The following is a 25,234-nucleotide window of genomic DNA, read 5'->3' as shown; positions in this document are numbered from 1 at the left end:
CGGGAGGAGCCCCCAAGTCCCGGCAAGTCAACCAGGAGTCCCCCGACTGGGACAACGGCTTGGGGCGCTTCTGTTGTCCATCTGAGGAAGATGCTCCTGTGACTGCCATCACTAGGAGCCAGAGTCGGGCAGTTGCCCAGGAAGAAGATGCTCCTGTGGTTGCGGCCACCTGGAGCCAAAGTCAGGCCGTTGCCCAGACGGAGGTGCCTTTGGCGGCGCTGCCGCCTTTCACAGTGTTAATCGCTCCCCAGATTTTGGAGCCACCGTGTACTGACGCCAGACTAAGCCAACCTGTGTCCTGACTTGTATCCCGACCCCCATTCCCATGATACCCCTGACAGAATGACAAAGGGCGAGAGGCCAGAGCTCAGTGAGCCATCCCGGGAGATGGTAGGGAGGACTCTGATCTAGAGGGCATGAAGCAGTCCCTGGTGGATGGATTCCCTGATGAAGTAGGTAGTACCTACAAAACGCATAGGATAAGCTAATAGAATTGTCTACTATTGCTCCAAATACATTGCCAGCCCTCTGCAAGGTTCTTCTGAGTCTGTTGCTTCCAATTTTTCATGGACAGTGAGCTTGCTGTAAGCCGTCTGACGGCGTTAGCGTGTGGCATCAGTGATTGCCGCTTGAGACTCAGGGTTCCCTTCATGGCGTGTTACTCTGTCTCTGTTGGCAGTTCCCGTTACGGTTATATTAGTTAGCGCTGCCATTCAACGGACTAACTTAGGGGCCGAGAGCAGAGACTGCCGATCCAGGACCCATGTGGCTACACCAGGAGATTCTGAAATCACTGATCCAGTAATTGATCGCGGCGGGTACCAGCTGATGCGGGAGTTCAGGTGTCCAGATGTGCGCGCCTTGTGGCAACATGTCCCTAACATGTACTGCCTGATTAAGCTATATATACGTGCAATAATTATCCATCTTGCAAACAGCATATGATATATTTTAATAAACTATGAGTTGTGCGTTGTTTTTTTTTTTTCTTTTAACATATAGAAACACCTACAGGCTTCATTATTCCCCCATGTACTTTAACATACTCAATCCTCTGAATATCAGAGTTTACATTCAATGGTAATAGTCACAGAATACTGCATTATGTCCAGATATATCGCAAAAAAAAAAGGATCAATGAAGCCTGCTATATCTGTACATAAAGGAACAGCACAGCATATGAAGACGTGTACACACAATACATTAAGACGTGTATACAGTTCTTTAACATGTACAAAAACTGTACTTTAACACGCACATACAGTATGTTATATTAAGACATAATCCAGAAGCACAGAAATTCTTACCAATCTGCGTCTTCCCATCAGTGAAATAATTCATTTTGTCATCCTCTTCTTCAGGTCCATGGCTAGAATACCATTCCTGGTGGAAGGGATAGGGCTCATCAAACAGAGCAGGTAATATCAGGTTTATTTGGTGGTCTATATCTAGGTAAAGGGGTATTTGTTCTATGCATTTGGAGCCAGGAGACTGAGAAATAACCCCATCATTGTGTCTACAAAGTAATATAAGACTCCGGGAATAACACAGAGCAGCACACTTCATGATCAATAAGCAGAGGAATTTATTTTTCCCCTTATGAGATATCATTGGATGATATGACTCTGGGGGTTTATGTTTGCCTTCCTCTGGATCAATATAATGTAAGTACGGATATAGGATAAAGTATCTGTCTTTGGTCTTTGGAGCCAGGCATTGGTCAGAGGCGTATTGTCCCAGCTCTGCAGATAGGGACTGGGAAGTCCAGTTTGCCCTTACAAAGGGATAGGCCTGTTTTGCTTATTTTCCATGCTGACAAAAGCTGTACTGTTTAAAGCCGCGGGCTAAATAAAAGCCAAAGTTATGTTCCCTCACATACATCTCCCTGGTTATACCTCTGCATATGTCTTCTACAGGGCAGAAGAGTGTTTAACCTTAAAAGAGGAGAGGGGCATTATGTAAGTAATACAGGATTTAATAGGGAGCCAAGCGAGGGATTTCAGAAGGAGTCACAAAGACAGATTTAGGAGAGAGTCAAGTGATTCTAGCAGCAGTGTTTAGGATATGTTGAAGGGGACACAAGTGAGAGGCATGAAGGCCAGACAGTAGAAGGTTACAATATTCAAGATGGGAGAGAATGAGGGCCTGCATTAAAGTTTTAGCAGTAGAGAGACAGAGAAAATGTTAGAGGAAAGAATTTCAGGTTTTAACTACATTGTGAATGTGAGAGGAGAATGGAAGGGAGGAGTCAAATGCGACACCTAGGTAGCGTGCTTGCGATACCTGGTGTATGATAATGCTGCCAACAGTAATATAGAAAGGGCAGTAGGGCCAGGCTTGGGTGGAAGTATCAGCTCAGTCTTTCACATGTTAAGTTTACGTCAGCGGAGGGCCATCCAGGAAAATATAGCAGAAAGACATTCAGAAAGTTTAGTCTGTACAGTAGGTGTAAGGTCAGGGGTTGAAAGGTAAATGTGTGTGTCCTCGGCATAGAGGTGGTATTTGAACCCAAGATATGTGATAAGGTGTGTACAGAGAAAAGAGAAGTCCCAGGACAGAGCCCGGTGGTACCCCCACAGAGAAAAATCGACAGAAGAGGAGGTGTTAGAAAACGAGACACTGAAAGTACGATGGGAGAGGTCAAAGTAAATCCAGGATAGAGCGGTGTTACGGATATCAAGAGTATGGAGAATGTGAAGGAGAAGAGGGTGGTCCACAGTATCAAAGACTGCAGAGAAGTAGAGTATTATGAGAAGAGTGTCTTTAGCAGCATGGAAGACATTAGGTATTTTGAGGAGGGCAGTTTCAGTGGACTGAGCAGTGCAGAAACCAGAATGTAGAGGATCTAGGAGAGAATAGGTGGTGAGAAAATGGAAAAGCGAGAAAATACAAGACATTCAAGGAGTTTATAGGCAAAAGGCAGGAGGGAGACAGGATGATAGAGAGACAGGTAGGGTCATGCTTACTGTCTTTGAGTAAAGGTGTAACTGTGGCATGCTTGAAGGTGGATGGAAAGGTACCAGCGCAGACACAGGAGTTGAAAATGTGTGATTGTAGGGATTGGAGTAGGAGTAAGAGGTTTGAGGCGATGGGAAAGAATGGGGTCTAGAGGGCAAGTGGTAGAAGGAGGAGATCATCAGTGACACTTCTGTTACAGAGGGGAAAAAAGAGTCAAGGAAGGCAGGAGGAGCCTTTTGGAAGAGGTGTAGGACGGGAGGATATAGAGGGGACCTTTTGTCAAATGGAATCCACCTGGCCTTGAAATAGTCAAAGTTCTGAGGTGAAATGGAGGAAAAAAAACAGGTAGTAGATGGTGGTCTGAGTAGGGAGTCAAAGACAGAAGAATTGGCGTGGGTTAGACTTGTGAGTGTTGATTAGTGACGATGACCATTTTTTTTTTTGCCAATTTATCGTCATTTACTTTTTCTGGAACCATGCAGTGGGCACCGTAGGGTTAAGTCCATCCTTAGCCAAGTAGGACAGGAAATTGAATTCTTGCAGGTAGTCCATAAAAGGCCCCTCCTACTACCTGCAGATAGTCTTTGGATTCTCCCAGATGAAAAATACAACTGATATATTAGGCATACATACAGTAGGGAGGGTAACCATGTGCCCACTGCCATGGTTCCAGGAAAAGAAAATTATGGTATGTTGGCTAAATTTCTCTTTTCCCACTGTAGGGACCTACCCAAGCAATAGAATACGGGAGGGGAAAAACCCAACAATGCCAATATCAGTTTCAACACATTTATTTTGTTATTACAGACTGAACTTCTTTTCGGCCAAAGCTTGCATCTGCTGAAGCCTGAATGTCCAGTCTATAATATTTCATAAATGTGTTAAATTAGGACCATACGATTAAGACCATACGACTGCGTTGCAGATCTGTGCAGGTGATGCCAGTGCCTAAAATGCCCATGTAGTGGCCATGGCACTTGTTTATTTTTTGTTTTAAACTTAAAGGCAGATTTTTGTCCTTTGTGTTCATATGCTTTTCTTATACATGACACAATCCATTTGGATACTGTTGCCTCGGACGCTATTTGCCAAGCCTGGGCCCTTCTGGAAGGATACACAATTTATCGGACTTTCTTATACCTTGCACTCGATTGATATACTGTAGGTTTCCAAACACCTCACAATGTCGAGATTATGCAATACTTCCTTTCTTATTACTAGATTTTGGACAAAATGAGGGAATTACAAATTTCTTGATTGATGTGAAATTGAGATACCACTTTTGGTTTAAAAAAAATGGTACACTGGTCGCAACACTGCTTTATCCTGGTGGATGACCAGGAACGGTTCTTTGAAAAATAGCACTGGTAATTCTCCAACTCCTTGCTGATGTGATGGCTATAAGGAATGCCATTTTCCATGACAAAAAACGTCAAAAAAAGGAATTTGGTCTATACAGTAGGTTAAAAAAGGCTGCATTGTGAGGACATCCAGAACCAGTGATAGGTTCCATACTGGAACTCTATTCCTGATTTGCGGTTTTAACCTTTTGACCGCTTGCAAAACAACGAATAATGAGTCTTTTAGCTGCTAGATTCTTCTCTAGTAATGCAGACAATGCAGAAACTTGCACTTCTAATGAACTCAAGCCAAGTCCTCTATCAAACCCCTCTTGCAGAAACTCTACCAATGTCACAGTAGTTGGTGAAAAAAACTTTTGTTTTTGCTTCACACGTCTCAGAAACATAGCCAAATTCTGTAGTACAGGCATACCCCGGTTTAAGGACACTCACTTTAAGTACACTCGCGAGTAAGTACATATCGCTCAATAGGCAAACGGCAGCTCGCGCATGCGCCTGTCAGCACGTCCTGAACAGCAATACCGGCTCCCTACCTGTACCGAAGCTGTGCGCAAGCGGGGAGACTATAGAGCCTGTCACACATGCTTTATTTACATTCGATATGCACGTATATAACGATTGCCGTACAGTACATGCATCATTAAGTGGGAAAAGGTAGTGCTTCACTTTAAGTACATTTTCGCTTTACATACATGCTCCGGTCCCACTGCGTACGTTAATGCGGGGTACGCCTGTGTTACATACATGCTCCGGTCCCATTGCGTACGTTAATGCGGGGTATGCCTGTGTTACATACATGCTCCGGTCCCATTGCGTACGTTAATGCGGGGTATGCCTGTATACAGTTGAGGTTGACGTCTTCCTTGCTTCTAAGGCTAGATATATATATATATATAATCTTTTGCTGGGTGCTTGCGTTTTGGCCCGTCCCTGTCATGGCCCCGCCCCCTGCCACATTTTGAACACTCCCCACCTCCCCTCCCTCCGGTGCCGGTTTCACTGGAAAGGTTGCGGCCAGCTCCTGCTGAGTTCGTCTTCTTCCCGGGGAGGAGAGGCAGCAGCAGCAGCATATTTGGTGGTGGGGGGGGGGGGGGGGAGAAGGCAGAGAAACAACACGGCAGAGGGCTTTCCATGTGTGCCTGTGTGTAATGGCCCCGCTCCTAAAAAAGTTTCCTACAGACCGCAAATCGCGGTCTGTGCCTGTTAGCGCACCGCCTGTCTGCAGTGCGGGCGCGCTGACTGAGGGAGCGGGGCCTTATATATATATATATATATAAATATATATATAGTGACCATAGCCCTCGCCCCCTCCCAGAGCAGGGACAGCCTGCGAAACGGGCACAAGAGAGGAGGGGGGGCGCCTCACGGCTGCAAAGCAGCACAGACTTCCCTCCAGCTCCAGACAGCTCCCCTCCTCATTGGCTCACTGCGAGACCACGTGACGCGTCGCCGCACGGGAACACAATTCTCTTGTATCCCCTGCTGGCTGACGCGTCACAGTACGTAGTCAGTTGGCAGTGAGGAGGGACTGGGACCGGATCGTGAGGCTACAAGGCAATGGCGAGTAGCGCTCACGCGGCCGGCCGCGCCGCGGGTCCCAGCCCTTAGAGTCTTTATTGTTCTATCTGAACATCCTTTGTCTTTTAGGACCTTCCACTCAATCTCCAAGCAATAAGGGCTAATTGTTTGGGCTCTGGGTGATTCACTGGTCCTTTATGTAGTAATCCCCGTACATTTGGTAAATGCCACGGCATGTCTCTTGCCATGTTTATCAGGTGGGCTAACCATGGTCTCCTTGGCCAATATGGTACTACCATTATCACCTCTGCTTGATCGGTTCTGATCTTCCTCAATATTCTTGCAATGAGAGGGATTGAAGGCAAAGGATATGCCAGTTTGAACTGCCACTTGAAACGGAGGGTGTCTGTGTGCATTGCACTGGGATGAAATTGCCTTGTGCAGTAACACTCCACCTTTCTGTTGCGGTAAATAGCCATCAGGTCTATTTCGAGTTAACCCCAACGTTTCACTAATTCGTGAAATACTTGGCTGTCTAAGGCCCATTCTTCTGGGTGGATTCTGTTGCAACGGAGAAAATCTTCTGTTGTATTCTCTGGTCCTGGTATATGTATGGCCGTCATGTCTGAAATAGCCTTCCGCCCAGGAAAGTATTTCTGATGTTAATTTCATCAGCCTTCCACTCTCTGTTGCTCCTTGTTTGGCTATATATTTTTACCATGGTGCTGTTGTCGGTTCTTATTTGTATATTTCCACGGTGAAGTGAAATAAAATGAAAACTGCGCTCATAAATGGATAAAATAATGGTGATGTGATTCAAAATAACTGTGAATACAACCTTGTAGGATGAGGTTTGATGCAGCTGTTCAAACGGAGAGCTCAGCACTCCAGGCTAATACAGAAAACAAGGAAAAGAGAACAGCGCAAAGAAAAACCTCATGGTGTAGTATATTAAGAAATTCAATTTATACTCACCCTTTTTAAATATAAATTGAATTTCTTAATATACTACACCATGAGGTTTTTCTTTGCGCTGTTCTCTTTTCCTTGTTTTTTGTATATTTCCACGTCTTATGTGGCTTTGGATTGCTTCTAGTGCTTTCTGCACTGGCTTGAGCTCTAGCAGATTTGCTGGCAACTGCTGATCTTTTGTTGCCCAAGTACATTGCAGCACTAGATCTCCCATCTGGGCTCCTCAGCCTGCGCTACTTGCATCTGTTGTAATCGTTAACCACTGCACTTGTTGTAGTATATGTCCTTTAAATTAAGTTTGGGGCATCTTCCCACCATCTTAGTTCATTCTTTGTGTGTGGAGATATAGATATCTTGCGTCATATCCTATGAATTCCATTCCATTGTTGCATGAAATTTTGCTGTAGAGGTCTCATGTGTAGACCTGCCCATTTTACCATATTTAGCGTTGACGCGAATTTTCCCAGGAGTCTCGTACAGTCTACTGCAGAAGAGATGTTTGAGGTCCTGAATGCTCTTGTCCAGTCTCCAATGACCTTGAGTATGGCAAACACACCTCATTCTGCCGTATGACTTTCTAATCCCAGGAATTTTAAGAAAAAAAAATAAAAAAAATGCACACAATGCGCACCAGGGATTAAAATGATGTAAATTATTTATTAATAAAACAAAAAATCACTGAGGGGATCCAACCCCACCTCAGTACACATAAGCCATAGATCCAGGTTAAGGTTACAATAAACAGAAACCACATCAATAATAAAATGTATCTAATTAAACTAAATCTATAAACAACATAACAAAATTAAATAAAAAGACAATGTTCAACAAGACGGGCTACATATATCCAGAATTGGGCTAAAAATAATAGCTGAACGACTGCCTGAGGCTGAAAGGGGGAGACGGAGACTTACACTGAAGCCCCAAGCGGGTTCCGTGGTGAACGTTTAGGGTCCAGACCACGCCAACGCAGAGATGTTGCCACCGCTCGAGCTCCCTGCAAACGCCGTCTCAGCCTGTCAGCATACGCGCAGAGTGACCTGTCGTGACCTCTACGCGTTTCGCACAAGGGGATTAATGCTTCCAGCAAACCATATACCTGCAGCACGAGCGTTGAATTTCCTACATTCTCTGCTCCCAGGAATTTTAAGGACTGTGTTGGCACTAGCTGGCTTTTGTTCACATTTACAGTCCAACCATGATGTTGTAGAAAAGACACTACTACTTTGTCGTGTAGCAGTGTTTCTTGTTTTTGTGATTTTATCAGTATATTGTCCAGATATGGGTATATTTCTAGGCCCATCTTTCTTAATTCTGCCGTCAGTGGTGCCAACACCTTTGTAAATGTTCTGGGCGATGTTGCTAGTCCAGACGGCAGAGGCATATTGGTAATGTTCCTGATTTACTGAAAATCTGAGGAACTTTTGATGTTTCCTTGCTATAGGAATGTGTAAGGAGGTATCCTTGAGATCTATTGATATCATCCAATCGTAAGGTTTTACTTCTTGAATGATGTGGTGTAGAGAAATCAGCTTGAATTTTCTTACATACAAGTAGGTATTCAGTCTTAGGTCCAGTACTGCTCTGAATCCTCCGGATACCTTTTTTACCAAGAAAATTCTGGAATAAATCCTTGTTTTCTTTTGTTCTTGAGGCACCTTTATTATTACCTTGTCCTGTAGTAAGTCTTTCAGTTGACACTCATTCCTTTGATCTTTGTCTGAATACGTCTTGTTTTTAAAAATATAGCCTCTCTTGGGATTTTCTTTAATTCCAGGTGGTATCCGAAGGAAAGTGTAAGGATCCGCGCGGCGGGTACACCCGCTTCCAGCGCCTCCTTAACTGGTCTCTGTGCCGCCCAGGCTCCCCGGCGGTGTGCCTCACTCCTCACGGCCCCCTCCACGGCTGCTCCCGCACTTCCGGGTCGTATGCGTCACCCTTACGGGCGCGCGCGGACCCAGGCTTCTATTTACTGGCGCCGTGCGCCTGACTCCACCTCCTCAGTGCCTGCGCGCGCATCACACGCTTCTCTGCCCCTACTCCAACAGGTCCACCCCCCAGGCACTTCTCCCCTATCGGATCCTTCCTCGGGCCGCTCTTCCGCTCCTCCCCTTGCTCTGGTAGGTCCCAGCCTCCCAGACACTCCCCCCTATCAGGTCCTCCCTCGGGCCGCTCCTCCGTCCCTCCCCTTCCTCTGATATGTCCCAGCCCCCTATTTAGTCTCCCCTCACTTTTACCTCCTTGCTCTGCATAGCTTCTGTACCTTGGTGCTGTCTGCTGTTGCCTGGCCCCTTTTGTCTTTCAGTCCCTGTTCCTGTCCCTGGATAATCTGCTGACCTCCCTGGATCTTGACCCTTGGCTTTGGACTTCGTTTACGCTGCTTTCTGGAACCCCTTGGATTGGCTTTGGACATTACTACCCTGCTGACTTATGTATCCCCTGGACACGGCTTACGGACACTCTACTACGCTGCTCTCTCCATCCCACGACCACTGGCTTACGGACTTTACCTTTCTACGCTGGAGTTGCCAAGTACGGTAAACCTTTCTATTTTTGTTACCTGGACCACCTACGCTACTTCCACACTCCAGCCGTGCCCCCATTTACTGCTAGGTGTGTGGTATTACTCCTTTCCACCTCAGTCCCGGGGTCTCGTCTGGCTTGTGGACAGGTCGAGCGATACAGAAAGGATCTGAAGTACCCACCTGTCTTTTATTGACAGTCCATGCCACCCCGAATTGGCTTAATGTTCCCCCATCTGGAGTCCACAGGACTCCTTGACCTTCGCTGCCAAATATGATCTCCTCAGGACACTGTCCATCTTTCTATCCATCATATCCCTGAATGATGCTGCATCTTCAACCGGTATGGTTGTCTTTCTTGTATCTCTACAAATTGCTACATCAATTTTTGGCTTGATTCACAGAATTGCACTTCCTTTTGTCCAAAGGTATACATCTTGTTGAATTTCTAGGGGATATTCCATTTTCTATCAGGTTGTAACCATTCTGCTTGTATCATATCTTTAATTACCTAATGATTTGGAAAACAGCTGGTTATTCTTTGTGTTCCCCCATATAATCTATCTCATTGTAAGAGACGTGTTCAGAGGTATGCAATGGAGACTGTTTTAAGGTGAAATTAAAATAAGGCTTTATTGCGCCTGTAGCTTTAAACACAGCAAACATGTAAATCAGCAAACAAAATCCGCTCCACTCTGGAGTATATACACACTTGTAATCCAGTTCTATTTAACTGCGTGGTTAGCCCAGCGATTCACCAGCCCAAATCATAGAGACATTCATATATATATATATAATGACAGGGTCATTGACTCTGTATATGTTAGTAGGAGATGGCAGTATGCCTGCTTTCCAGTAGACGAGGGGTTAACCCAGCTTATTAAGCAGTCCACAGGTGATTCAAAGTAAGCTAGTTCACCTGCTTTAAAACAGGAAGAGGAAATGCCTCTGGGGCGGCAGTCTCTCTCTGAGGCACAGAGAGAGAACAGAGGAGTGTTGACAGACAGACACAAGCTGCTCAGATTGATCCTGTCCCAAGTGGGAGAATAAAGCTCCCAGGTAAGGAGCCAACTGCTATTGTTGAACATTGTTGGGCTGGACTAGGTTAGCTAGCCAGCCAGGTAGTTAGCCTGCACTTTTGTTTAGTCAGTGCCCCGACCGGGGTTAGGCTTTTGTTTACGTTTCAATTTAAAGGGACAGTGTACCCATTGTTTTTAGTTACCCTTTTTGGACAAATAAATCCACCAGCACTATTTCACCAGAAAAGTCGTGTTGTCTCCTCACTTACCACGGCCATCCTGCCACAATATATAGATAGACACAGATAATAGTCTTATAAGAAAAGTCTTATCTGTTAGCTGGGTTGCTGTAGGGGAAGCTTTTCTGCTCTCTTGGATCCGCACCCTTGTGTGCTAAGACAATGTCCGGCTCCAAGTTTAGAATCTTGTCCCCTTTGTCTTGTTGTCAGCTTGCCGCTCAAGACATCTGTCCTTCCTTGGTTCAGCCCAGTTGTGGACTAATGAATCTCCCTTCCTGTCTCAGAGGCAGGCTTTTTCTAACACCTGTAATCAGCCAGGTGGTGTTAGTTAATTGCCTACCAGCAGTTAACCACCACACTGCTGGATTAGAGGCACATTTGTGAACAGGGATAAGTCCCCTGTTACACAGATCTTTCAGCGTTTTCTTCTATAGCCACTAACTCCAATGCTTCCCTCATTGCTTTTATTAGAGGTTCCACCATTTCCAGATTAAATTCTGATTCTTCTGTCTGCATTTCATGCGCTGAGGACTTACAGTACTCTGCCCCTGATATATGCTGATATAATACCTCCGATTCATCCGAAGAGGAGTCTCTCACTATATCCAGGCTGGTTTGAGATCTTGATCTTTTGAGTTGGTTTAACTGCTTGCTGCACTGTGGATTCTACACTAAGGAGAAGGAGTGGCTCAGTGAGTAAAGACACTGAGATTGCTGCAGGGGAGCCTGGTTCAATTCCCGGTGTCGGCTCCTTGTGACCTTGGGCAAGTCACTTTATCTCCCTGTGCCTCAGGCACCAAAAAACATAGATTGTAAGCTCTACGGGGCAGGGACCTGTGCCTGCAAAATGTCTCTGTAAAGCGCTGCATATAATTAGCAGCGCTATACAAGAACATGCTATTATTATTATTTAAGTTACTGTATCTCTCATCCATGACAAAACTATTCTTCTGTTGATTTGAATCTCCCGCTGCTGCCTAAAGACAATCTCCACAAAGCTTCTTAGCTTCTAAAGCTAGTTGATCACATTCTGCACACCAGTTAGTCTTTTTTGAAGCTTACTTCTTCTGATGCAGAGCCTCCATTGCCATATTAGAGGTTCCCTCTTCTGGTTGTATAACCGTGGCACTAAAGTGGCAAACATTCATTTAGCTTAATAAAATTAAACTCATCTCTCTACTAAACTAAATTAAAGACTCGTCCAGTTTTAGCAAGCGACCCTTTGCTTGCAACAGCTTCCATTCTGGCTTCTGTCCTCCTTTCGGTTGGTGCAACAGAAGTAGAGCACAGTTTTGGCACCAACCTGGATTCCTGGATTTCAGCAGCAGCACGTCTCCCCAGACCAGAAGATGATTGTGAGTAAATGCCACCATTATCGTATGCCTTATTGATACTCCCAACGAAATTAAGTGTTGTGGTTTTCCACTTACCCCCAGTTTTCAGGGAGCAGTATTCATGTGATGGCTATATGGACATACGCATTCATTTATATTGAAGCTTGATTAATCTATTCATGGTCTAGGATTTATTACTATTGTGTGCAGCCTGGTACTTGAGCACTTCCATCAGCATTGAATTTCAATCTGTGCTCCTTTCAGCTGATTTGTCTTCCTCTCGGCACAGCGTTCCATGATGCAAGTTCCTTTCATTTTCTCGAGGCCATCGCTCCATCGCCTCTCTGACATCATCGGCTGCTTAACCAATCGGATTGCTTGGCTTCTGGTGCACATGCCTGCATGTTGAAGCACGCGCGTCAGAACAGGCACACGCTATGCGCACCTGTGGGACGCCGGCATGCCTTCGCTGCATTATCGGACGCTTCTGCGGTTCAATAACAGGGCCTCCGATTTGTCCAACAGACAGTGATGCCTGGTCCGCTGCATTCTAAAGATGCCTCTGCGGTTTTGACCGGTCGCATGGGCATCCGTCTTGCAACACCCATGGTGCAACTGACGGAGCTGCAGGAGGAGAGAGGCTGAGAACCCCCTGGAATTGACTGCACTAGTTAGTCTGGCGAGTCCCATTGGAAAATACAAAACACCACTAGCTGTAGGACAGGAAAAGACTATCTGCAGGTAGAAGGAGGGGCATTTTATGGACTACTTGCAAGAATTCAATTTCCTGTCCTACTCGGCTATGGATAGACTTAACCCTACGGTGCCCACTGCCATGCGGAACAGGAAAAGTAGGTTTCTTTAGCCTTGGAGAGGGCAGAGTTGAAACAGGATAAGATACATTTGTAGTGAAGGAAGCCAGGGAGAGTATGAGATTTCCTCCAGAGGCGTTCAGAAGAACGAGTGCAGGAATAGAGCATGCATGTGTGGCAGTTTAGCCAGTGCCTGTGGTTAGAGGGTGAGAATGCTAGACAGAGAGACAGAGAGACAGAGAGAGAGAGAGAGAGAGAGGGGGGCATGTAGATCAAGAGGAGGAGGATAGGGCAGAGTTATATTTTGTTACCAGGATGTCGGGGTCTGAAGCTGGGCTGAAAGAGGAGAGGGAGGAGTGCAAAGTGGAATCACGAGCCATTAGATTAATAGAGCACAGGTTACATAGTTACATAGTAGATGAGGTTGAAAAGAGACGTACGCCCATCAAGTTCAACCTATGCTAAATTTAGACAACAGATACTTTATCCTATATCTATACTTATTTATTGATCCAGAGGAAGGCAAACAAAAAAACCCAGAGTCATATCATCCAATGATATCTCATAAGGGGAAAAATAAATTCCTTCCTGACTCCAAGAATTGGTAATCGGATTAATCCCTGGATCAACATCCTTCCCATGTATACTTATTTGGTATATCCCTGTATACCTTTCCTATCTAAAGAGATGTCCAACCTTTTTTTGAACAAATCTATTGTATCTGCCATCACAGTCTCCATGGATAATGAATTCCACACTGTAACTGCCCTTACTGTAAAGAATCCTTTCCTTTGTTGCTGGTGAAATCTCCTTTCCTCCAACCTTAAGGGATGGGCCCGAGTCCTTTGTACTGCCCGTGGGATGAATAGTTATTTTGAAAGCTCCTTGTATTGTCCCCGAATATATTTGTATATAGTTATCATATCCCCTCTTAGACGCCTCTTTTCTAATGTAAATAAATCTAATTTAGCTAGCCTCTCCTCATAAGTTAGATTGTCCATCCCCTTTATTAATTTGGTGGCTCTTCTCTGCACTCTCTCTAGTTCCATAATGTCTTTTCTTAGGATTGGTGCCCAAAATTGTACTCCATATTCAAGGTGTGGTCTTACTAATGCTTTGTAAAGGGGCGTACTTATGTTTACTTCCCTTCCATCCATTGTCCGTTTGATGCAAGATAAGATCTTGTTTGCCTTTGCAGCTACTGCATGACATTGGGCACTATTGCTAAGCCTGCAGTCTACAAGCACTCCTAAATCCTTCTCCATCAAGGATTCCCCCAATATATCTCCATTTAATTTGTAAGTCGCCTTTTCATTCTTGCATCCCAAATGCATAACCTTACATTTATCTGTATTAAACCTCATCTGCCATTTACCTGCCCACGTTTCCAGTCTCTCCAAGTCCTTCTAAAGAGAAATTACATCCTGCTTTGATTCTATTACCTTACACAATTTAGTATCATCAGCAAAGATGGAGACTTTGCTCCCTATTCCAACCACAAGGTCATTAATAAACAAGTTAAAAAGCAGGGGTCCCAGTACCGATCCCAGAGTTACTCCACTCACGACTTTAACCCAACCTGAAAAAGTTCAATTTATGACAACTTTCTCTGTTGTCTGTCCTTCAACCAGTTTTCAATCCAGGTGCATATATTATTTCTGAGTCCAATTTTCTTTATTTTGTACACCAACCTTGTGTGAAACTGTATCAAAAGCCTTTGCAAAATCTAAGTAGACCACATCAACTGCATTACCCTGGTCTAAATTCCTACTTACCTCCTCAAATAAACAAATAAGGTTAGTTTGGCATGATCTATCCTTCATAAATGCATGCTGACTATTACTAATAATTTTGTTTTCCGTTAGGTATTCCTGAATATTATCCCGTATTAAACCTTCAAGTAGTTTCCCTACTATTGAAGTCAGGCTTACAGGTCTGTAATTTCCCGGTTGTGATCTAGCTCCCTTTTTAAATATAGGCACCACATCTGCTTTACGCCAATCTTGTGGTACTGAGCCTCTGGAAATGGAGTCCTTGAATATTAAATACAATGGTTTGCCTATTACTGAGCTTAACTCCTTGAGAACTCTTGGATGTATGCCATCGGGGCCAGGTGCCTTATTTACTTTAATTTTTTCAAGTCACTTATGAACTTCTTCCTCAGTTAACCAATTGTTCATTAATATGGAGGTTGTGGCTTCCTTCTGCGGCACTACTATTGAACTTGATTCTTCCCTGGTAAACACAGAGGCAAAGAATTTGTTTACTACCTCAGCTTATCTCCAATAATCTGCCTGCCCATCTCACACTGAAAGGGTCCTATATTTTCTTGTCTCATGTTTTTGTTATTAAGGTACTTAAAGAACATTTTAGGGCTGACCTTACTTTCTATTGCAATCCCTTTTTCATTATCCATTTTTGCTAATTTGATTGCCCTTTTGCAATTTTTGTTACATCTATATATACATCTATATATATATTTTTGAAAATCTTGTTTGTGAGTCTCTGTAGACCATTTGATTGGTCCGTCGGTCCGCCCGCCCTCCCACGGCTCTCATTGGCCGGTGTGTCTGCCCCCCCTGTGTCCCGCCCCCCCACGGTTCTCATTGGCCGGTGTGTCGGCCCCCCCTGTGTCCCGCCACCCCACGGCTCTCATTGGCCCCCAGAGCTCGCTCTCCTGCTCTCTCATCCCACACGCCGCTCCCTTCCCCCGCTCTCACCTCCCCCAGGCCGCTCCCTTCCCCCGGCTCTCACCTCCCCCAGGCCGCTCCCTTCCCTGGCTCTCACCTCCCACAGGCCGCTCCCTTCCCCCGGCTCTCACCTCCCACAGGCCGCTCCCTTCCCCCGGCTCTCACCCTTCCCCCGGCTCTCACCCTCACACACACCGCTCCCACTCCAAATCCCCGCCCCCCCCCCCAACACACACAGAGCACGCTCTCTGCAGCTCTCACCTCACACAGGCCGCTCCCCCAGCTCCCCATCCCCGAGAGCGCTCCTCCGGCTCTCTCCGCCTCTCCCGTGAAGGGCATGTTCAACGGCGGGGCACAGCACCTCCTCACCAGAGCGTCTCAGCCTCGACGGGGGTCACGGACACCGCTGAGGAGCCCGAGGTGGAGGAGGGTGGCCAGTACCCGGAGGAAGAGGAGCGCGGCCGGGTGCAAGGTGAGGAAACGCAGGGGAATGGGTTCTTTCACGCGTCCCTGACTCCCCCCCCCTGACCTTTGCCCCCTTCTTCCCTGCCCTTTGCCCCCCCTTCCATGCCCTTTGCCCCCCCCTTCCCTGCCCTTTGCCCCCCCCCTTCCCTGCCCTTTGCCCCCCCCTTCCCTGCCCTTTGCCCCCCGCCCTTCCACGCTCCCCCGCCCTTGCACGCCCCTTGCCCCCCCCCCCAGCCCTTCCACTCCATGCCCCCTGCCCGTCCACGCCCGGGCAACGCTGGGTATATCAGCTAGTTCCTTATAATTCTGATACGATGTCTCCGTCCCTTCTGACTTAAAGAATCTAAACGCCTTCCTCTTCTTGTCCATTTCCTCCCCTACCTGTTTATTTAGCCACATTGGTTTTGACTTATTTCCTTTATACTTATTAAAAAAACAAGGGGTAGATGGAGGTGGAGAACTGGAGACGTGAGAGAGAGAAAAATAGATGAGATGATGGTCAGAGGGAAAGGGTGAAAGTGAGAAATCACAGAGAATTTTTTTTGGTGAAAACCAGGTCCATTAGTGTCTGTCCTTGAGATTGCTGGATGCAGTCCATTGGCGAAGGCCAAAAGAAGAGTTTAGAGAGAAAGCAGCAAGCCCAAAGCAGAAAGGGGTAATCAATATGGCAGTTGTAGTCCAAGGAGAAGAACAGGTGAGTCAGAGGGACAAAAAAAAAAAAGAGAGCCAGGATTCAATGTGAGAGAGAACCAATGTGTGTGGTGCTAAAGACCAATAACAGATATAGCATTGTATGCTTACAGTATGAAACACAATGTTCCCATATGGTAGATCTTTAGATGTAAACAATGAATAAATGGATAGGTGGGAGTGTCGCATACTCTTCTGGTAACCTCCCAAACAGTGAGTGCGGAGGTGTATCACATGGACATTCCAGAAACCGTAGCATATATAATCACTCCAATCATACCTTTCATCCTGTATGTAAGAGGGGGTGAGTGTGGAAAAGAGGGAGTAAGAGTGAGAAGCAGGGGAGAGAAATACATGCGAGGTGGGAGGGTGAGAGGGGGTGAGACGGAAGGGAGAGAAATACATGGCATGGGGGGGGGGGAGAGAGGGGGCTCGTGTGGTGTGAAATGAATGGGGGGGTGGTGGGCAACACCGCCGACACGGGGGGGGGGGGCGCCCTGCTTAAAATGTTTGTCCCAGCCCCACGATGTCTGTTGGCGGCCCTGTTGAGGTACAGACTATAACAATGTGGGCAACGATGCAGATACATTATAAGTTATTGGTTACCTGTGAGTCAAGAGACCCCCCGTCCTCCTGATCTTCAACCAGAAGGTTGGAATCCCCATCTCCACTCGTCTTCCTCGTAGCCATCATGTGTCAGAAATGTGCTCCCTGCACCCCCTGCAATACAGCACAAGCAAGAAGTCAGGTCTCGCTCATCGGAGGTCCAGTTCCCCCGAATAATCTGATGTAATCACACGAGGCCAACCAAAAAAAAACCAAATGTTTATATCCTTGAACACTCTGACCGGCTCCCAAATGACTACACATTGCATTTCTTCGGCTGCGGCCCCAGTGGGCGCGACGGGGTACAGGTTGGTGCTCGTTCCCTGCATCAGCGCAATCTGATGGACTCCTGGCAACTCGCGATGGGGAGGCGTGGCGGGGGCGCGGCTATGATTTCACGCTGCTGGTTCACCCTCATTGGCTGAACCGCCGCCGTGACGTGGCCAACGCTCGACCGCCACGACAAAAGTAAAAAAATCTTGCCTTTTGGCAAAGGCAGCCGCGCATCGCGCTTTGTGAGCGCACACACGCGCCGACTGGGGCCTGTCCCATAGAGGGCTGTACTTTGTGTGCGGCGCGCACAAGCCATCGCGCTCACAGCCGCGGCTACCGGGACTTAGCCGAAGGGGCCTCAGAATGGCAAAGTGTTTACTTTACCCTAAGCCCACACGTCCTTATCAGAAAGCCAGTGTAAGGCTGCGGCCAGGGTGAAGCGTAGCGCACACTCACACTGCCCACAGCCTACGGGAAGAGGAGGGCGGAGGGGAGTCTGGCTGAGCAAGTACTCGCTGAACACTAGAAGGCCTACAGAAATAGCAGATATTATTGCACCCGCTGGTGCACTCCAGTAGTTACAATAGCAGGGTAGCCCCGCCCCTTTGGTGTGTGCAGCTGATCCTTTTAAATTATGTCTGCTGCCGCTGTAGGGTTATGTGCCCCCCCTGCTGCAATGCGCCAGTGGGAGAATAATAACGTGGGGTATATCTATGTATAAAGCAGGGGTGGGCATTGGCCAACACCTCTCCAAGGGCCACAAACAGGTCAGGTTTTTCAGGAAATCCCTGCTTCAGCACAGGTGGCTCAGAGGCTGAAGCATCGATATCCTGGAAACCTGACCTGTTGGTGGCCCTTCAGGACTGGAGTTGGCCGCCCCTGGAATAAAGCATCGCTAAGTCATTTTGACGTAAAACGGATGCAAATAAGAGCAGCAAATGGATGGGACTTTGTGCCCCAGAGTATAAAGCCCTTTCTGGTGCATTGTCCTATACGTCCAGCAACTGTTATACAACTAAAACAAAATGTCAAACAGCGGACAAATCACCACAAATATGCATGTACGCCAGAAACCAGGGGCGCCTGGAAGTCGGGGGACTGCGGATCAGCTCTGAGGGCGTTTCCCCAAGTTCAGGTAATGTTAAAAGAATTGAGGTGATAACAATTATATAGTAGATGAGGTTGAAAAAAGACATCGGTCCATCAAGTTCAACCTATGCTATATTTAGACAACAGATACTTTATCCTATATCCGTACTTACTTATTGATCCAGAGGAAGGCAAACAAAAAAACCAGAGTCACATCATCCAATGATATCTCATAAGGGGAAAAATACATTCCTTCCTGACTCCAAGAATTGGCAATCGGATTAATCCCTGGATCAACATTCTTCCCATGTATACTTATTTGGTATATCCCTGTGTACCTTTCCTATCGAAAAAGATGTCCAACTTTTTTTGAACAAATTTATTGTATCTGCCATCACAGTCTCCATGGGTAATGAATTCCACAATTTAACTGCCCTTACTGTAAATAACCCTTTCCTTTGTTGCTGGTGAAATCTCCTTTCCTCCAACCTAAAGGGATGGCCCCGAGTCCTTTGTACTGCCCGTGGGATGAATAGTTCTTTTGAAAGCTCCTTGTATTGTCCCCGAATATATTTGTATATTGTTATCATATCCCCTCTAAGACGCCTCTTTTCTAATGTAAATAAATCTAACTTAGCTAGCCTCTCCTCATAAGATAGATTGTCCATGAGGATTGTAGATTTGGTTTAATACAGATAAATGTATGGTTATGCATTTGGGAAACAAGATTAAACAGGCGACTTACAAGTTAAATGGGGATAAATTGGGGGAATCCTTGATGGAGAAGGATTTAGGAGTGCTTCTAGACAGCAGGCTTAGCAATAGTGCCCAAAGTCATGTAATAGCAGCAAAGGCAAACAAGATCTTATCTTGCATCAAACGGGCAATGGATGGAAGGGAAGTAAACATAATTATGCCCCTTTACAAAGCATTAGTAAGACCACACCTTGAATATGGAGTACAATTTGGGGCACCACTCCTTAGATAATACATTCTGGAACTAGAGAGAGTGCAGAGAAGAGCCACCAAATTAATAAAGGGGATGGACAATCTAACTTATGAGGAGAGGTTATCTAAATTAGATTTATTTACATTAGAAAAGAGGCGTCTAAGAGGGGATATGATAACTATATACAAATATATTCAGGGACAATACAAGGAGCTTTCAAAAGAACTATTCATCTCACGGGCAGTACAAAGGACTCGGGCCATCCCTTAAGGTTGGAGGAAAGGAAATTTCACCAGCAACAAAGGAAAGGGTTCTTTCCAGTAAGGGCAGTTACAATGTGGAATTCATTATCCATGGAGACTGTGATGGCAGATACAATAAATTTATTCAAAAAAAAGGTTGGACATCTTTTTAGAAAGGAAAGGTAACCAGGGATATACCAAATAAGTATACATGGGAAGGATGTTGATCCAGGGAGTAATCTGATTGCCAATTCATGGAGTAAAGGAAGGAATTTATTTTTCCCCTTATGAGTGTAGCCCTTTTTCTGAACCCTCCCAAAGGAACTACTGGTCACTGTACAACACCTGCGGCTCCAGGAGATCAGAGCCTCCGCTAGCTGGGAGCCTTGGGTAACACTTATAGCGCAGCGCCTCCACTTACCCAGGATCCCCGTGATGTGAGATTCCCCTGGGCAAGAAATACATACACACACATGTGATGCAACCAACTTTACTGTAATAATGATAATGCACGGCAACCTTATCACTCTATAAAGCTACGTATACACTTACACTCTAATGGTATAATCTTAGTGGCTCGCCCACTTCTCAGGAGCAATGTCTCTTTCCCCTCACCGCGTGCCCCACACACCGTGTCCATGTATAGTACTATTGGTATAGGCTCAGTTCTTTAACCACTCGCTTAGTGTTCATAAAGAGTTTAGCCTAAGGCGGGATCAGCGCCTGTTGACCGGTGTTGGTGCACCTGTTATAGTACCTTCCAGTCACGGCGGTGACCGGTACCTCGTCGCAAAGAGTTAGATGAATCAGCGGTCTGCCTCCTGGGTCTCAATGTCCAGTCGTCTGGTCCCAGACGACTCGCCAGCAAGCCTGCTCTGCACGCTTGTCCCTTTGTCCCTAGCTGTCTACACAGTAAGGGTGATGCTCGCTACCACTATGGGCGTCCCTGCAGCACAGCAACCTTTGGTGACTTTAGGGAACACTCCTAGGGGCCTACGGGGTAGCTTGTCCTATGCAGGTGGGTCACTGACCCCCTGCACCCGCACTACCTCTCCCTTCACCTCCCGGATCCCCTCTGACTAACTCAATTTAACACCTACAGCAAAAACACTGCACTCACACTGTACCTGCAGCAAACACACTGCACTCAACCGGGTACCTGCAGCAACCGTGCTGCACACACACACTGTGCCTACTTGTCAGTGCACATAGCACTGAGCCGTGACACTGACAAGACTACACACTCCACCCACTGCTAAGGGCAGGGTCCCTAACCTAGGGGCCGTCCCTCAGTACTTACCTCCTACCCTGGTGGGGATTGGGGCCTGCCTGGGTCTGGGGAACTACCTTACCTGGTGTAGGAGCCACTCGCTCCCTACACCCTTCCTTCCCCTTCCTGCTCCCAGCTCCAACTGCCATCGCACCAAAGCCCGCGGAATGTATCTATCCCAGCTCCAGGGAACCCTGGCCTCACATTGGCCACTTGCAGACACATGGAGGACTCGGCCCAAAGCCTCCTGGGAACTGTAGTCCCGCAGAGGCTTCAAACACATTGGGGCCGCGTGCGCACTTGCCCTGCGCGAGTCCCTAATGGCTGCCGCAACCTCCTAGCTGCTTCCGCGCATGCGCGAGCACGGAGCTTGCACGAGCATCTGAAATGGCGGCCCCCGCTAGCCGGGTGCGCCGCCGGGACTCGGAGCGCTCCCTGCTCCGGCACCCATCTTCGCGAGCAGCCGGCGGGTCCGTCGCTGGCTCCGGCGGCACCCGCGACCGCTCGGCAAACTCGGAGGGGGGTCTCTGGGGGCAAAATAAGACTGGGGCTACATGAGATATCATTGGATGATATGACACTGGGGTTTTTTGTTTGCCTTCCTCTGGATCAATAAGTAAGTATAGATATAGGATAAAGTATCTGTTGTCAAAATTTAGCATAGGTTGAACTTGATGGACATGTCTTTTTTCAACCTCATCTATTATATAACTATGTATGAGTCGAAGACACTGTTCCTTTAACCAGAATATAGAAACGCTGCAGAGACTTAAACATGTAGGGAAATGAGAACAAGGAAGATTTAATAACAGTTAATGTTTGCACAGGCACCTCAGCAGAGTCTATGGGCTACAGGCATCATGGGGATCTATGTATCAAGCAAAATTAGTGCAATCCTCAGGCAAAAGGATTGCACAAGATGTAAAGAAAAAATCCTATTGATTTCAACAGGACTTTTTTCTTTGATACATATGGGTGCAGAGATATTTGTCCCACATTTGTTCCACTTTTGCTTTGATACGTATGCCCCAAAGTCAGAACAAGCTTTCCTGTGCAAGCAGAAAAACCTGCACAAGTTTAACATACCAGGTAAAACCAATTACAATTACTGTGCCCAAAACATACGATAGGAATGCATTAAACCAGTGCTTTTCAACTTGTATTGGGGTTCTCGCAGTTTCCAGAGACCACATTTGGTCATGGCTGGCATTTTAATTTCCCAAACCTAATAATTGTTTGTCATGTTCTTTTAATTTAAAAAAAGGACTAGTAAATGTTATACTACAGTATTATAAATGAGATCACATGGGGAGCGGATAGATTGTAAACATAGAAATATAAGCCCTACTACAGCACTAGTATTTTTACATTGGATGAGTTTGGGTTCAGAACAACTTTTTTGTAACGGCTTCCACAAAGTCACTGTACATTTGGGAAGGTTCCATGGGTAGGGTGACCAGGTGTCCCGGTTTAGCTGGGACAGTCCCGTTTTTTTAACCTCTGTCCCGGTTTTTTAGTCTCTGTCCCGGCTGCCCTGCATGCTGTAAAATGTTCCCTTTTTTTGTGGCTGTTCCGCTTTTGACCATCATAGCAGGGGGGGCAGCAGAGAGCAGACAATGCAAAGAGGAGAGCAGGGGCCGGGTCTCAGCTGCGGAGCCCCAGCAGTGAGACCCGGAAGTGTCAGTGAGAACTTCCGGTGTCTGCTGCCAGGGCTCAAGATGGCTTCCCCCACCCATGTAGGTATGGTCTAGAATGGGGGACACAGACACACACTCACACAATTGGGGGGGGGGGGGGAGAGACACACAGAGAGAGGCACCGGCATAGCATGGGGAGAGGCAGAGAGAGAGAGAGGCACACACAGGCACAGCATGGGGAGAGACACAGAGAGAGGCACAGGCACAGCATGAGGATAGAGTGTGGGGAGAGAGAGAGTGTGGGGAGAGAGACAGTATGGGGAGAGAGACAGTAAGGGGAGAGAGACAGTATGGGGGGGTGAGAGAAAGAATGGGGGGGTGAGAGAATGGGGGGAGAGAGACAAAGAATGGGGGGATAGAGACAGAAAATGGAGGAGAGACAGAGAAAGGGGGGGCACGAGAGAGAGAGAATGAGGGGAGGGAAAGAGAGAATGGGGGAAAGAGAGAGAGAATGGGGGGAGGGGAGAGAGAGAATGGGGGAGAGAGAGAGAGAATGGGGGAGAGAGAGACAGAGAATGGGGGAAAGAGAGAGAGACAGAGAATGGGGGAAAGAGAGAGAGAATGGGGGGAGGGGAGAGAGAGAGAATGGGGGAGAGAGAGAGAGAATGGGGGAGAGAGAGACAGAGAATGGAGGGGAGAGAGAGACAGAGAATGGAGGGGAGAGAGAAAAAGAATGGGGGAGAGAGACACAGAATGGGATGGAGGAGAGAGAGACAGACAGAGAATGGGGGGGAGAGAGAGAATGGGGGGGGAGAGAGAGAGAAAAAGAATGGGGGAGAGAGACACACAGAATGGGGTGGAGGAGAGAGAGACACACAGAATGGGGTGGAGGAGAAGGAGAGACAGACAGAGAATGGGGGGGAGAGAGAGCGAGAGAGAATGAGGGGTGCATTTGTTTTATAAAAAAATGTTTTAATGTGTCCCGGTTTTTACTTTTGTAAATCTGGTCACCCTATCCATGGGTCTTAGAAGCTTGAAAACTGATGCAATAAATGCTATTGTGGGGTTTGCACAGCAAATAATCTCAGGGTTTATACCAAAGTAAGAGTGAAAGATGCCCTCGGGGGGGGGGGGGAGCAGCAGGGAGTGCACAAACATGCAGATCAAGCAAAGAAGTTCAGGAGCTAGTACAAATATATTACAATGTCAAAGCAATATAACATAATATTATGAATGTGGCCTTATGTGTTAATCCTAAACTTTAGGGCCATATATACTGTGCAGAGAAAGGGCTCTTTTTGTAACCAGAATGCCAAAGACTAGTACCTCTTCTAAAATGAGGACTGTAACAGGGGACTTATCCCTGTTCACAAATGTGCCTCTAATCCAGCAGTGTGGTGGTTAACTGCTGGTAGGCAATTAACTAACACCACCTGCCTGATTGCTTAGAAAAGCCTGTCTTTTGAGACAGGAAGTGAGACTCCTTTGCTCACACTTGAGCTGAACTTTGGAGACAGGGCAGAGATTCCTTAGTCCACAACTGGGCTGATCAAAGGAAGGGACACTTGTCTTGAGCCCTGCCAGAAGAAATAGCAGAGCTGCTTTCAAGACACAGGGGAAACTTCTAAACCTGAATGCTGACACACCCTGAGGAAAAGGAAGCTGAACCAGGGACAGAGAAGACTTTCCCTCCAAACCATAAGGAACAGATAAAACTTTCATTTATGAGACTTTCTATATCTGCTTATTTCATGCTATATATTTGGGGCTGGTAATGAGCCTAGCTAACCAACCCAGTCAGAGAGAGCTAAGCTATATGTGTAGATAGGTTTTCTTTGTTTGGCTCACTATTTCGCTTATGTTGGTTTTTTGCTGTGTTTTAAGCGACAGGCACAATAAAGCCTTGTTATGATTTCACCTGACAACAGTCTCCATTGTGTACCTCTGCACATGTCCTCCTACATATGATGTCAGAAATTTGGGATGAGAGGGGCCCTTGAAGTTTAAAGGGCCGGAGAATTTTTTTTTGTGCTTTTGCCTGCATACAGTCTTGCAAACAAACCTGAGCAACAAAAACAAAGATTCACCTGCAGCAGAGATCAGAATTAAAGGGATACACACCCAGGCAGGAAACTTACACTGCACTGAAACCTACAAAACCACAGATTGACTCTTTTCCCCAATCCCAAGAGGAGAGAGACTGCTGAAGCAGCTAAACCTTATTTGCCTATCACAAAGTGTAATATGGTCATTGAAATAAGGGTTTTGCCTTCCAGCCATAGTCAGGGTTCAAGAAGTGAGTCAGCCCTTAAAAAGGGATAGGTGTTTGTTGTTTTCAAAAGTTTCGCTGAAGCAATGAATACATATGGTGACCCACGAGCGGTACTGATTTTGCAAATAAAGGTTGCCACACCGCATAGGGCTACCAGCTGTGAATGGAGTATATGCAGAAAAGTGTGAAAATGGATACAAGACTGTGCTGAAGCAAGGGAATTTTTAGCAAACAAATGCTGAGTGTAAAATTGCCCTACAGGGGAAAAAGGGATTGCTAAACTGTGTAAAAGGTATTCCAAAGCCAATTGCTGAGT

General features: G+C 46.5%; 1 protein-coding gene across 1 annotated transcript in view; it reads right to left on the bottom strand.

Moving 5' to 3' along the window:
- ANO7 (anoctamin 7) overlaps positions 1-25,234 on the bottom strand; it is a 291,143-nt gene that overhangs the window by 182,152 nt on the left and 83,757 nt on the right. Inside the window, exons 2-3 of the mRNA XM_075569552.1 lie at positions 17,187-17,300; positions 1,308-1,383 (exon numbers count right to left, since the gene is read on the bottom strand). Coding sequence (XP_075425667.1) covers positions 1,308-1,383; positions 17,187-17,273 — 163 coding nt within the window. The 5' untranslated portion in view covers positions 17,274-17,300. The remainder of the gene's footprint in view (positions 1-1,307; positions 1,384-17,186; positions 17,301-25,234) is intronic.

Source organism: Ascaphus truei, chromosome 14 (genome assembly GCF_040206685.1).
Source record: "Ascaphus truei isolate aAscTru1 chromosome 14, aAscTru1.hap1, whole genome shotgun sequence".
Classification (NCBI taxonomy): Eukaryota; Metazoa; Chordata; class Amphibia; order Anura; family Ascaphidae; genus Ascaphus; species Ascaphus truei.
This window is presented reverse-complemented; position numbering and strand designations above follow the sequence as displayed.